The sequence below is a fragment of the Linepithema humile genome, chromosome 4, assembly GCF_040581485.1.
Source record: "Linepithema humile isolate Giens D197 chromosome 4, Lhum_UNIL_v1.0, whole genome shotgun sequence".
Taxonomy (NCBI): domain Eukaryota; kingdom Metazoa; phylum Arthropoda; class Insecta; order Hymenoptera; family Formicidae; genus Linepithema; species Linepithema humile.
Genome location: NC_090131.1, coordinates 13,689,880 through 13,705,324, shown reverse-complemented (window position 1 = coordinate 13,705,324; position 15,445 = coordinate 13,689,880). Strand labels below are relative to the sequence as shown.

The 15,445-nt window shown below is 30.8% G+C and overlaps 2 protein-coding genes and 1 long non-coding RNA gene across 4 annotated transcripts in view; all 3 read right to left on the bottom strand.

The window, feature by feature from the left end:
- The window catches only part of LOC136999647 (uncharacterized), a 122,595-nt gene that overhangs the window by 52,725 nt on the left and 54,425 nt on the right, over positions 1-15,445 (bottom strand). The gene's annotated exons all lie outside the window — the stretch shown is intronic.
- LOC136999728 (uncharacterized) lies at positions 4,387-9,375 on the bottom strand. Of its 2 annotated transcripts, XM_067354347.1 has the most exons (7): positions 8,952-9,375; positions 8,652-8,864; positions 7,795-8,528; positions 6,870-7,556; positions 5,956-6,627; positions 5,374-5,747; positions 4,387-5,314 (listed from the first exon to the last, which is right to left on the bottom strand). In XM_067354347.1, exons 1-6 carry the CDS (start codon positions 9,066-9,068, stop codon positions 5,510-5,512), a joined length of 2,661 nt encoding a protein of 886 aa, XP_067210448.1. In that variant the 5' UTR covers positions 9,069-9,375; the 3' UTR covers positions 4,387-5,314; positions 5,374-5,509. The 2 variants fall into 2 exon arrangements, with proteins under 2 accessions (XP_067210448.1, XP_067210449.1); XM_067354348.1 differs by lacking the exon at positions 4,387-5,314 and having other exon boundaries at positions 5,592-5,789; positions 8,952-9,373.
- On the bottom strand, positions 10,982-13,808 carry LOC105679564 (A disintegrin and metalloproteinase with thrombospondin motifs adt-2-like). Its single transcript, XM_067354349.1, has 5 exons — positions 13,443-13,808; positions 13,135-13,347; positions 12,283-13,010; positions 11,702-12,075; positions 10,982-11,643 (listed from the first exon to the last, which is right to left on the bottom strand). The coding sequence occupies exons 1-5, from the start codon at positions 13,557-13,559 to the stop codon at positions 11,033-11,035; spliced, it is 2,043 nt and encodes a 680-aa protein (XP_067210450.1). The 5' UTR covers positions 13,560-13,808; the 3' UTR covers positions 10,982-11,032.

The following is a 15,445-nucleotide window of genomic DNA, read 5'->3' as shown; positions in this document are numbered from 1 at the left end:
ATAAACTTATAATCGTTTAGATCATAGAAATCGAAATGAAGTAATCCTTTTGAAACAAGAGATGTACTATAATTTTTATATGTTTTATTATATTTTCTAGCCAAATTACAACTTTTATTTAATGCATAATAATATATAGATTCGAATATATTCTTGTTTAACAATTTAGCCTCTTCGTCTTCGTATGAATATTTCATTTCATGAAATAAGTCAGCTAAATCTTGAACTCCTATACCTATAGGTCTATTTTCTAGATTTGATAATGATGCACTATCGGACGGATAATGATTTACATCTATAATCTTATTAAGATTTTCTACTATCAACTCAACAGTTTCTTTAAGTAAGTTAAAATCAAATTTATTATTTCTTAACATCTTTACCAAATTTATAGATGCTAAATTACAAACTGATATACTTTTGGATGATGAATATTGTATTATTTCAGCACAAAGATTACTACATCTAATTGTACCAAGATTATTTTGATTAGATTGTATGTTACACGTATCTTTAAATAAAATATAAGGACCTCCAGTTTCTATCTGAGTATCTATAATTTTATCCCACAAATCTCTAGGATCTATCTGATCTGTATACATACCTTTGTTTTCATAATATTCATACAGTTCCTCGAACTCTTTTCCGTGTGTATTGTGTAAGTTCTTACATACGCTAGGATCAAACAGCGACCACTTACCTCCTGATTTAACTCTTCTCATAAATATATCAGGAATCCATAATCCATAAAATAAATCTTTTGCTGAAAATTCCTCGTTTTGTAAAAATCTTTTAGCGCCTACAAATTTTAATATATCAGAATGCCATGGTTCTAAATATACAGCAGCAGATCCTGGTCTTTTACCAGATTGGTTTACATAATTGACCGTTGAATTAATATTTTTTAAAACTCCTACTATACCATTAGATATATCAACCTTTCTTATCTTAGAACCTTCGTTTCTTATACCGGTTATACCAAGTCCTACACCACCGGCTCCTTGAGATATCTTTGCAATGTCCTTCAAAGAATCATAAATACTATCTATACTATCATCCATCTGTAATAAATAACAACTAGATAACTGTTGGTTTTTAAGTCCAGAATTAAATAATGTAGGAGATCCGTGTATATAAAATCCATTCAATAGTGACTTATACGTCTTCTTTATACTTTCAATATCTGAGTCATACTTACTATTTATAGAAATAGATACTCTCATCCATATATAACAAGGATTTTCTATCTTATTGTTGTACTTCAACAAATAAGATGTCAATGTTTTAAGTCCTATATAATTAGAAACATATTTATCATGCAAAACTATTTCGTTAATATCGTCCTTATATCTATTATATGTATCAATAAAATCATTATTAAATATATCAACAAAAAAGTTAACATATTCATCAAATGTTTTAAAACCAGATTTATTAATATTAAACAAAACAACTCTAGATGCTAAAACTGCATAATCGTAATTATTAAGTACTTTTTCGTATAAATAACCAGATACATAATCAACTAATTCTTCTGTTGTTATATTATTAGTTATATTTAACTTATCTATAAAAGAAGTTAGGTTATCATTAGTTATATCTAAATCATTAGATATTTTTCTTAAAGAATTAAATAATTTTATCTTACAATATTCTTCAACAGACTTATTTCTCTTAATTAAGTTCATTTTTATACATAAATCTATAAAATTTCAAAAACTTTACTATTTTACATATACAGACTCCCTTATTATAGTGTAATAATCATCCAAATAGGAAATAACATCATTTATAGTCTTAAATTTTATGTAACTCCCGTCTTGTTTTGTAAATATATAATACTTTAAGCCTTTCTTGCTTCTTCTATATAACATTATTAATAAACTTGTATCATTTAAATTAAAACAATCAATTATGTCGCTATTAAATATGTAAACATTTCCAAACGATACATCCTTTATCTCGTTTTTAGAAACTTCAAACAAGTACTTATTTTTAAAATCAGTTACATACATAATACCTGAATATTTTTCACTCTTGAATTTAAGTAATTTTTTAATGACGATATTATCTTCTTTAAATATATCATCTTTAACTACATAATCTATATCGTCTAAATGTTTCAACTCTTTAATATTTGTAGAATTGTACAATAGTAATATAGTATTTTCCATATCTAGTAGATATGGAATATCACTAAGTTTTTCATCAAGTATTTGTACAATTCCATTATTCAATTTTAATATAATCTTAATTATATTCTTACCATTGTTTAAACTTAAAAGTAAGTTGTTTTGTATCATTATATAATTACATATATCCAACTTAAACTTTATTTCATAAAATATTTCATCAAAACAATTATATATATATAATCTTTTAGGATATATAACACTTTCAAAAATTAAATTCTTAAATATATCTACATTCTCGTCTATAGATGTTATTTTCAAATAATTATCTGATAAAGTATTTGTAACTTGGTTTAAAAATATATGATTATAATTTATAAAACTTCCTGACAAATAATAATAAACGTTATCCATTTAAATGACTATTATATTATTTGTTTTAGTTTTAATATGTTTTACTTTGGGATTGTTAGTATTTTATTTCAAATTTAGATCTCTAAACACAAACGACGAGTTTATTAAACAAATAGATAAAATCATAAATTCAGACAACATACATACATCGAGTGATATCGAGTTATAATTTTCCATTGTATATTGAGAATTCTTTTAAATATATGTTAATGATATTAAAATAAAACAACATAATCTTTAATATTAAATTATTAAATTTAATAATCAACTTTTTTGATAGTAAACTTGACATATTATTGTAATGTGCGAAAAACTAAAAATGCAAGAAATAGTTGAATTTTACAATATACCTTACTTAAGAAAATATATAGAAAAATACATTATATCTACAATAATAGACTGGAAATATATATCTAAATATATAAAACTACAAGAACAATTTATCAAAGGATTTCAAGATCAGTTAGATTGGGATCTTATATCTATATATCAAAATCTTACAGAAAATATGATTAGAAAATTTAATAATAAAGTAAATTGGACATATATAGTAAAACATCAGACATTATCAGAAAATTTTATCAGAGAATTCGAAAATATATTTAATCATAAAGTATATTGGACGTTTATATCTAAACGCCAAAAATTATCGGAAGATTTTATCAGAGAATTTAACGACAGAGTCGATTGGGAACTAACATCTAAATACCAAAATTTATCAGAAAATTTTATCAGAGAATTTAATGATACTGTAGATTGGAAATGTATATCAGAATACCAAGAATTATCGGAGGATTTCATCAGAGAGTTCGAGAACAGAGTCGATTGGAACCTCGTATCTATGCATCAAAAACTATCGGAGAATTTTATTAGAGAATTTAACGACAGAGTCGATTGGGAACGTACATCTAGACATCAAAAACTATCGGAGAATTTCATTAGAGAATTTTGTGACAAAGTTGACTGGAAATCAATATCTAGATATCAAAAACTATCAGAAGATTTTGTTGTAAATTTGAAGAACAAGATTAATCTTGATTATATATCTGTATACCAAAAACTATCTGAGGATTTCATCAGAGAATTCGAGGACGAAGTTGATTGGGAATTAATATCAGAATATCAAAAACTATCTGAGGATTTCATCCGAGAGTTCGAGGACAGAGTGGATTGGGATTATACAGGGTGTCTGGCAATAATCGCCCCACCGGTCATATACAGGTAGAGGAGGTCAAATCGAGTAGAAAAGTCCTTTACCATTTTTTAATTTTCATAATAAGTACTGAGTAATTAACGAAAAAAGATCGGCGAATCCGCGCGAGTAAAGCGCGCGCGGTGAGAAGGACATCCCACTGCTATGCGATCACTAGGCGCGCGATGAAGCGTTGGGAGGAGCGCTCTACAAATGACAATGGCAACATACGAGCGGCGCGTAACGCTAGATCCTTGTGTCCTAGTGATCGCGTAGCAGTGGGACGTCCTTCTCACCGCGCGCGCTTTACTCGCGCGGATTCGCCGATCTTTTTTCGTTAATTACTCAGTACTTATTATGAAAATTAAAAAATGGTAAAGGACTTTTCTACTCGATTTGACCTCCTCTACCTGTATATGACCGGTGGGGCGATTATTGCCAGACACCCTGTATATATTTTAATAGTTCGTTATAAAATTCATAAGGTTTGAACATTAAGTAATCGATGTTTTTATGAAAGAACAACCAACTTATAATTCGATAACGCTACTTCTAATGCGCTTGGTTGCATTAGCCGTAGCTGTAACGGCGCACTTGATGAGGAATAAAACACAGGTACTAATGACGAATATAGATACAGATGCTAAATTAATTCGGAACACTTATTTAAAATTATATTCTTTTTTCATAAATATGTCAATTTATAACTATTAATTTGTTTTCCTTCTGCAATCATAACAATGTAATTGATAGAATTTATTTTTTATGTTGATAATGTTACGTATTTTTTATAAATTTGATTTTTGTAACAAAAAATAGATTTCTTACGTAAAATAAAAAGTAACATCGCTTGTTCAACGGGCTCTAGAATTGATGCTTAACAAATTGTAAATGATTTCAAATTGATTTATGCGTATTTGCAATTTTATTTTTTCTTAAATCCTACTCTACACATATCAAGAAGCTCTCGACAATTATTCTTGGATTGAGTAGTTTTCCGGTAGACAGTAATGCTGGAGGCAGTAATAATTCTGGCCATCTTCGTAGTGACACCGTGTCCCATCTGGAAAGTATGGGTCGATATCTAAGTCGAGCATTTCCAGGCGTGCCACATATTCATATTGCTTTTTTGCAGCAGATACAATTCGTCGGCAATATACGGTACAGGCTATCCACGGTTTCGTCTTATCATGAATGACCTTCCATCCCGGCCCATTTTCTGGATCATAGTTGAAATATTTTCCGCCTCCCTTTTTCACCTTTAAATTGTATTCGGTGCATTTTATGGTAGCATATTCGGTAATTCTTTTGCGTTTTCCAGTGCAAAGTCTTGAGTCATTGCAAAGAACCACGTCGTAATATGGCCCATTACAACTAGCCGTTTTGTAAGTACCATGTGTGCAAAAACGTCGTTTGATTACCACGCCTTTGGATTGCGTCAAGCAACTGCTTTTACAGGAGTCTTCTTTCCATTCACTCCAATTATTGTCTTCACAATACGGAAAAATGTATGGTGGTTCGATAACGGCCACGCATTCTCCGCCGCGACATTCTTTCTCGAGTGCACAACGTGTTCCTAAAAAAAATTTAGTTCAAAACTTTAGATTGAACTCCTTAATTACAAAAAAGACATACCATCCAACGCAGGTCCGGCAAAGAAATACTCATTTTTGCGAGGCGTTTCGCATTGTAAGACTTGACATATATCATGCAACGTGACTACGTTTGCATCTTTGTCGCGTAAAAATAATTCACATTGCTCTTTGGCGGTTCATTCTCTTCCTGGCAAATCGTGATAACGCGAATGGCCCCGTGCATATGGATTTTCGGTCTCTTCTCGTCTTGTATGATCGAGAAGACACGGTTTTCTTTTCCTGAGATTTTTTGTAATGTTACGACTACACTCGGACCATGTTACTTGTCTCCGCAAATATTGAAAATCTGTCATTATGTATCTGCTTTTCGCACACGTCGAATTGATGAAGTCATTATCGTGTTTCATTCCTAATCTTTTGAACAATTAAATTATTACTTTCGAAAATATGCCTTATCTGCAATATTTTTAAATACTTTGTAGTTACTAAGAAGTTTTACACCTTAAAAAACTATATCTCTTTAAAACTCTGAGTAGTTTTATCTTACAATTGAACAAATATGAAAATTCTTCTAATAAATATTATATACTTAATTTGTATAAAAAAGTATACATAAACTTACAGATGGCCGATTTCATGAGCAGCAGCACGAGACGTCGCAAAACCCGAGACTGCGTTAGAACCGGTAGAACTGATTTCTACTAAAGCGCACGATAAAATCTCGGTACACGAGTAATTGACGAAAGAACTTCCTACACTATAATGCTTTCGTTCCTTTTCTGACTCATATAGATTTATTCCGGTCAGGTAAAGGCCAATGTCCCACTGAAGCGAATCAATCCCGTCTTTAGGATACGAAAAATTCAAGTAATCGCAGAATGAATTGATCATCTTTGTATGGTTACCGTCGAAAGTAGACAAATTTGATAGCTGTTTATCCATTATTACCAACTTTACCAATGAAATATCAACAAGAACACCAAAACTTAAATGATGCAACAAAGCTTGAATTTGGTTCACGTATGCTAGTATCATATCGCGTAACTTATCCTCATCATTGTCCAGAATAGGCATGTACATATGATATGCTGCTTCGTCGAAAAAAACGGCAAGTTCTATGATCAATTTCTTTTGCGTATTATCAATGTTTTCCTTTTTAAAGTTCATCCTTTTTGCTTGATCCCTAAGACATGTTTTTCTTTCCCATAGTGTTTCCATTTCATTACGATTATACTCGGGCCATGTTATATTCCTTTCCAAATTGCTAGAACTTTGCTCTGGTATTAATCCTAAACTGTAAAACAGATAAATTATTAATTTTAAGTATATGCCTTACTTTGCATTGTTTAATTAAAATATTCTTAAATATCTTTTAGTTTATTAATAGTTTATATAACAAACAATTAAAGAATGAAATTTTTTTAAAATGATTGTTTACTTGTTGATTTTATTGTACAATTCTACAATTAAATAAATTCCATTATATAATGTTATTTATTTTCAATTTATACGTAAAACTAGTTCTTAAAAACTTACAGCTCTCCGATCATCTTAATAGCAGTAAGAGGGTATTCGACTTCAGATTTGTCACGGAATTCTGCTATCGCGCATGAGAGAAGCGGCTTACATACGCTATCGAAGTAAGTATATCCCGTAATCTGAAAATTCTTCTCATCTCTGTCATGCGTTTTAAATTTTACCATAACATTTTCATAAAGTTTTATTCCGGTTAAGTAAAGGGCAATATCCCAGTGATGCGGATTATTATCGTTCGGAAAATTTAGAGAATCCGCGTATGTGCAGAACGAAAAGAGCAATTCGCCAGCATTGCCGTCAGAAATTGGCAAATTTGACGGCTGTTCTCTCAGCATAATTAAATGTATTAACGTAATATTCATAAAAACATCCAAACTTGGACGATTAAAGGCAGCCTGGATGCGATTCACGTACGCTAATATAATATTGTGTAACTTATCCTCATCATTGTCCAAAATAGACATGGACTTATTATATGCTGCTTCGTCGATAAAAACGGCAAGTTCTATGGTTAAGTTCTGTCCCGCATTGTCATTATTGATGTTTTCCGGTTTGGAAATCATTGTTTTTGCTTGATCTCTAAGACACGTTTTTGTTTCCCAGAGTTTTTCAATTTTGTTACTATTCTTAGACCATGTTACGTACTTTTGCGAATCGCTAGAACTTTGCTCTTGTGTTAATCCTAAACTGTTGATCAGATAAATTATTAATTTTAAATATATGTTTTACTTTGCATTATTTGATTGAAATATTCGTATTTATCTTATGATTTAGTAATAGTTAACATGGTAAACAATTAAAGAATAAATTTTTTTAATAATGACTGTTTACTTGTTGATTTTATTGTGCAATTGTACAATTAAATAAATTTTATTATAAAATGTAATTTATTCTCTATACGTAAAACTAATATACAAAAACTTACAGATTTCCGATCTTATAAATAGCTTCAAGAGATGATGTGATTTCAGATGAATCACGGAATTCTACTATTGCGCAAGATAAAAGCGGATTGCATGCGCCATCTTGGTAGGTTCTTCCCTTAATATCATAATTCTTTTCGGTTCTGTAATACGGTTGCAATACGTGAATATATTCATAAAGATTTATTCCGGTTAAGTAAAGGCCAATGTCCCAGTGACGCGGATCATTATCGTCCGAAGGATTAAGAAAATTCACGTATGTGCAAAAAGAATTGAGCAATTCTTTAGCGTCGCCATCAGAAATTGGCAAATTTAACTGCTGTTCTTTCAGATATTTTAAACTTATTAACGTAATATTGAAAAAGGCATCCAAACTCGGACGACTGAAAGCATTTTGGATACGATTTACATAGTCTAATATCATATTGTGTAACTTATCCTTATCATTGTTCAAAATTGACATGGACGTATTATATGCTGCTTCGTCATAGAAAACGGCAAGTTCCACAGTTAAATTTTGTTGCGCATTGCGCACGTGACGTCGCTTTAGTTTAAACATGTCCCAGTGGTAAAGACTTGAATCAGCAAAATATTCCATTGATTTTTTAATAACATAAGGTTTGCCAAGTGAAAGATTAGATTGTCCTCTAAAATCGTAGATTAAACACATAGGCATGAAATCGTTCCGCAAAGGCTGTATCTCTAACGTGTTGTTCTCCACAAAAACAAATCCTTCCTGCTTTTAAAAAGATATATTTATTCTTTATGTGTCATTGTATATAAAACGAAAAATAATAAAGGTCACAAGTAATCACATAAAAATTTAAAAACTGTTTGTTTTTCATGTGATATTACTGACCAATCCATGTTCATGACAAAAGTTAATAACCGCAGAGCTGATATGATCTTCATGATAATAAAAGCAATGACTTGATACGTTTAATTTAAACAATTTCTCTGTCACGCCTTTCGCATTATATTTCCATTCTTTGAACGCAGGCGATACAATTCGATCACTTCTACGCAGATTCAGTTGAATCAATCGTCCGAAAACTTTCAGTGTTATTGGTATCTGTAATTTGAATGACAATTAAAAAAGAAATTTGATAATTCTCGAATAACGAGCAACAAATAGAATTATACTGTAAAACGCACGTACCTTTATTGCGCCTGTCGGATTCGATGCCGGCAGTAATATTGTTTCAATATCATGCGTAATTTGCGCGTACGTTTCATTTAGTAAAATTATTATCATATATTTCAATAAAAAAAACATTTTATTTTCTTAAGTTCTCGTTCAATTTCAAACTATTAAACTATTAATCAAATAATTTATATACTCGCACTAGCACTGTCGCGTTCGTTATACCTGATATGATCACGAATGAAACCCGAACTGGCGTATGAGGAATATCTTTCGTGTAGTGTGACACCTATTGTATATTCTCTCTTTGCTACATGTATATGTATAAATATTTATGTTTTTAAATCCAAACGTTTAAATGTAGTATTTACGATGACGGTATAAAATGTAGGTTTATAAAATGTAATTTATCACTAATATGTATAATATGTAACATTGATCGGAAACATAAAAGTTTAATTTTTAATAATTTGATTTCAAAATGTTGATAATTATTGTTGGTATATAAAATTGTCGTTTATGCGTATTCGTAATATCTTGTAAGTTACGTTAAAATTCAGGATCAATAGAAATCAAAGAAAAGAAACAATTAAATAAATATATACATATTGCAACAGACATTGTTAAGAATTAATATTTTTATACAATTATTCTGTCGAATAAAATTTGTTGGTAAAAAATATTAAAAGTTAAAAATATATATTGAGTAGTAATATTCAGTTAATAAATATATCGAAATCAATTATTTGTAACATCATTCTAACGTAATGTAAATTTAACAATGTGACACGCTCATAAGTGCAATAAGGGATTCTTTATTGGCAATGAATAATTTAAGAAATATCCAATCATGTGATACGTTGTACAATACAATTATAAATATATATACAAGTATAACTATAGAGAAAGCAACACTTTGTTTAAGTAATATACATATATATTTAAGTAGTATATTCTAAATTTCACGAGATTTAAAGTTTACGTAGTCGATCTTCTTATGGAAGAAGAATCTACTAATTAATTCGATAGCAACATGTAATGCATTGGCTGTAGCTGTAACGGCGCGTCCGACGAAGAAGGAAAGCAGGTACCAATGACGAAAATCGATTCAGATGCTTAATTAATTCTGAGCATTGATTTATCATTATATTTTTTTCAAATCCCTGTCAACTAACAAATATTTATTTTTTTCTTTATGCAATTACTAACTATTAAGTTATTTGGATTTTGGATGGAATTTTTCATGTCGATAATTCGACGTATTCCTTCTCGTATAAATTTACTATATGCTAACAAAAAATGGATTTATTGCTTAAAATAGAAAGTAACGACGATAATTTAATGGATCCTAGATTTTATACTGAACAAATACTAAACATTTCTAAATTGAATTACTTTTTAATTTTTCTTAAAGAAATTAGTAAATTAGTCTACAAGAGACAGTTAAATTGTACACCGATCTCAAATCGAGATACTTAAAGTGTACGAAATTTATAGTACATTGTTCTCATATATCGAGAAACTTTAATGTACGTATAGGAATTATTGTAAAGAAAGGAAGAGAGAAAAAATATCAGGGCGCGAGTGGCTAAGCCGGGAAATGAACCCGGGTCTTCCGCTTGCCGGGCGAATGTTCTGACCATTAAACTACTCAGACCCCACGCTTCTAACATTTATCTCTCCTAGATTAGGAAATCAACATTGCTGTAGGACATAAACGCGTCAGGGCGCCACTCGCGCCCTGATATTTTTTCTCTCTTCCTTTCTTTACAATAATTCCTATACGTACATTAAAGTTTCTCGATATATGAGAACAATGTACTATAAATTTCGTACACTTTAAGTATCTCGATTTGAGATCGGTGTACAATTTAACTGTCTCTTGTAGACTAATTTACTAATTTCTTTAAGAAAAATTAAAAAATTTAGCACTAACATCCTGCAACGGCTCTTATCGCCATTTTCATTATTTCTCGTTTGTTAAAAACATATGGAGCCTTTCCATTATATGTGGTTTAATGTTTTGAATTACTTTTGTTTTGCAATTTTATTTTTTCTTAGATCCTTGCCCACACATGTCGAGAAGCTTTCGGTAATTATTCTTCGATTGAATTGTTTTCCGGCAGACAATAATGCTGGCGGCAATAATAATTTTGCCCATCTTTCTCGTGACACCACGTTCCATCTGGAAAGTATGGTTCGATTTTTAAGTCGAGCATTTCCTGGCGTGGTGCATAGGAAAAAAACAGACTGTAATTAGCAGATATTTCTTCTTCACGTAGGCAGTGTATGGTACAGGCTCTCCACGGTTCCTCGACGACATGGGAGGCCTGCTTTCCTGGCTCATTTAACGGTTCGTACTTGAAATATTCTTTGCCCTGTCTTTTTATTTTTAGGCTAAGTTCAGTACATTTTAGAGCAGTATATTCGGCAATCGTAAAGCGTTCTTCAGTGCAAAGGCTGGAGTCATTACACAGAACCACGTCGTAATATGGCCCATCACAATTAGCCGTTTTGTAAATACCATGTTTGCAAAAACGTCGTTTGATTACCACGCCTTTGGATTTCGTCAAGCAATTGCTTTTACAAGAGTCTTCTTTCCATTCACTCCAATTATCGTCTTCACAATACGAAAAAATGTATGGTGGTGTGATAACGGCCATGCATTCTCCGCCGCGACATTCCTTTCCGAGTGCACAATTAGTTCCTGAAAAAAATTTAGTTCAAAATTTTAATTAAAGTTTCTAATTACAAAAAAGACATACCATCCAACGCAGGTCCCGCGAAGAAATTCCTATTTCTGTCAGGCGTTTCGCATTGTAAGACTTGACATACATCATGCAACGTGACTACGTTTGCATCTTTGTCGCGTAAAAATAATTCACATTGTGCTTTGGCAGTCCATTCCCTTCCAGGTAAATTGTGATAACGTGAATGGCCCAGTACATATGGATCATCGGTCTCTTCTCGTCTCGTGTGATCAAAAAGACACGGTTTTTCTTTCCACAGATTTTTCGTAATGTTACGACTACATGCGGACCATGTTACTTGTCCCCGTAAATATTGCCAATCTGACATTATGTATTTGCCATTCGGACACGTCGAATCGATAGAGCCATTATCGTGTTCCATTCCTAATCTTTTGAACAATTAAATTATTACGTTTGAAAATATGCCTTATCTGCAATATTTTTAATACTTTGTTGTTACTCAAAAGTTTTACACTTTAAAAAACTAAATCTCTTAAAAACTCTGAGCAGTTTTATCTTTCAATTGCACAAATATAAAAATTCTTCTAATAAATATCATATACCTAATTGTATAAAAAAAGTATACATACACTTACAGATGACCGATCTCATGAGCAGCAATACGAGACGTCGCAAAACCCAAGACTGCGTAAGGACCGGTAGAACCGATTTCTACTAAGGCGCACGATGAATTCTGTGTACACGAGGAATTAAAGAAAGAACTTCCTACAACACCATAATGCTTTTGTTCCTTTTCTGACTCATATAGATTTATTCCGGTCAGGTAAAGGCCAATGTCCCACTGAAGCGAATCAATCCCGTATTCAGAATACAAAAAATTCACGTAATCGCAAAATGAATTGATCATCTTTTTATGGTCACCGTCGAAAGCAGACAAATTTGACAGCTGTTTATCCATTATTACCAACTTTACCAATGAAATATCAACAGGAGCACCGAAACTTGAATGATGCAACAAGGCTTGAATTTGGTTCACGTATGCTAATATCATATTGCGTAACTTATCCTCATCATTGTCCAGAATAGGCATGTACATATGATATGCTGCTTCGTCGAAAAAAACGGCCAGTTCTATAGTTAAATTTTGTCGAGCATTGCGTACGTGACGTCGCTTCAGTTTAAACATGTCCCGGTGGTAAAGTTTTGAATCAGCAAAATATTGCAGTGATCTTTTGATAACATAAGATTTGCCAAATGAAAGATTTGATTGTCCTCTAAAATCGCCGATTAAGCACATAGGCGTAAACTCGTTCCGCAAGGGCCGAATCTCTATTGTGTTGTTTTCCATAAAAACAAGTCCTTCCTAATTTTAAGAAGATATATTTTTTTTACATGTTATATTTGTATTTAAAATGAAAAGTAATGCAGTATACAAGTAAAAACATAAAAATTTTAAAACAGTTTGTTTTTTTTGTAATATTACTGACCAATCCATGTTCATGACAAAAGTCGATGGCCGCAGAGCTGATATGATCTTCATGATAATAATAGCAATGACTTGATACGTTTAATTCCAACAATTTTTCTGTAACGTTTTTAACATTATATTTCCATCCTTCGAACGCAGGCGGTACAACTCTATCACTTCCATGCAGATTCAGTTGAATCAATCGTCCAAAAACTTTTAGTGTTATAGATATCTGTAAAATAGATAACAATTAAGAAAAAAATTTTAAAATTCTTAAATAACGACGATCGAATAATAAATGGAATAATAACTGCAAAACGTACGTACCTCCTTTACTCCTGTCGGACTTAATGTTGGCAGTAATATTGTTTCCATATCTCGCGTGAGATGTGCGTAAGTTTTATTTAATAAGATTATTATCACAAATTTCGATATAAAGAACATGTTATTTTATAAGTTTTTCAGTTTCAAGCAATTAATTAAATAATTTACACACACGCATTTGCACTGTCGAGTTCGTTATATCTGATATGATCGCGTATGAAACACGAACTGGCGTATGAGGAATATCCTTTGTGTCATGTGACATTTATAACACATTCTCTCTTTGCTACATGTATATGTATAAATATTTATGTTTTAAAATCCATATTTATGTTTTAAAAGTTTAGATGTAGTATTTACGATAACGGTATAAGATCTAGGTTTATAAAATGTAATTTATCACTAATATGTACCTATAATATGTAACATTGATCGGAAACGTAAAAGTTTAATTTTCAATAATTTAATTTCAAAATGTGGATAATTATTGTTGGTATATAAAATTGCCGTTTATGCATATTCGTAATGTCTTGTAAGTTATGTTAAAATTTGGGATTAATGGAAATTAAACGAAGAAAAGAAACAATTAAATAAAATTATATATATTGCGATAGAGATTATTAAAAATGAATATTTTTATACATTTATTCTGTCTAATAAAATTTGTTGGTAAAAAATATTAAGAGTTAAAAAATATTTATTGAGTAGTAATATTGAGTTTCCAAATATATCGAAATCAATCACTTGTAACATCATTCTAACGTAATGCAAATCAGGCGATGTGACACACTCATAAGTGCAATAAAAGCAATAATTTTTATTTGCAATAAATTATTTGAGAAATATCCAATCATGTGATACGTAATTCAATACAATATCTATAAATATAGAGAAACCAATATTTTGTATAAGTAATATATATATATATATATATTTTAATAGTTTGTTATAAAATTCATGAGGTTTGAACATTAAGTAATCGATATTCTTATGACAGAGGAACTTACTTATTACTTCGGTAGCACAATTTCTAATGCGCTTGGTTGCATTAACCGTAGCTGTAACGGCGCACTTGATGAGGAATAAAACACAGGTACTAATGACGAATATAGATACAGATGCTGAATTAATTCGGAACACTTATTTAAAATTATATTCTTTTTTATAAATATGTCAATTTATAACTATTAATTTGTTTTCCTTCTGCCATCATAATAATGTAATTGATAGAATTTATTTTTTATGTCGATAATAATACGTATTTTTTTATAAATTTGTGTTTTATAATAAAAAATAAATTTATTACGTAAAATAAAACGTAACATCGCTTGTTCAACGGGTTCTAGGATTGACGCTTAACAAATTGTAAATGATTTCAAATTGATTTATGCGTGTTTGCAATTTCATTTTTTCTTAAATCTTATACCACACATATCAAGAAGCTCTCGACAATTATTCTTAAATTGAGTAGTTTTCCGGCGGGCAATAATGCTGACGACAGTAATAATTCTGGTCATCCTTGTATCTTTCTCATTACAGTTAACCTCCGAAATTACTCCCTCTATCTTGATGAGATACAATTATTTCTTACAACTACCCTTTGTTGTTTTCTACAGAATGCCGAGTGTATTCGTGTGATACCAAAAACTATATAGTCTTTGTTCTTATGTAAATCGGGACGCATCGGGAAAGTACATCGATTACATCGCGTATTTTGAAAGGTTTATTTCGATCGAAATTCATTGCGCGAGCAGCAGTGTTCACGTAAAACGATATTTTGTATTTTGTAACATTTATTTATTTTACGTGAGTATTTATCTTTAATTTTTACTCGTATATTTATTTATTTGTACTACAATATGGAATTGAAAAGCGCTCAAAAAGCTTTAAAACACAGAATTTTTATCAAGTAAAATTAATTTTTATATTAGATCACGCTGACAAATCTACAAACAAAATTTAAAAAATACGACACGAAATACGATAGAAGGCGAAAAATAAAATAG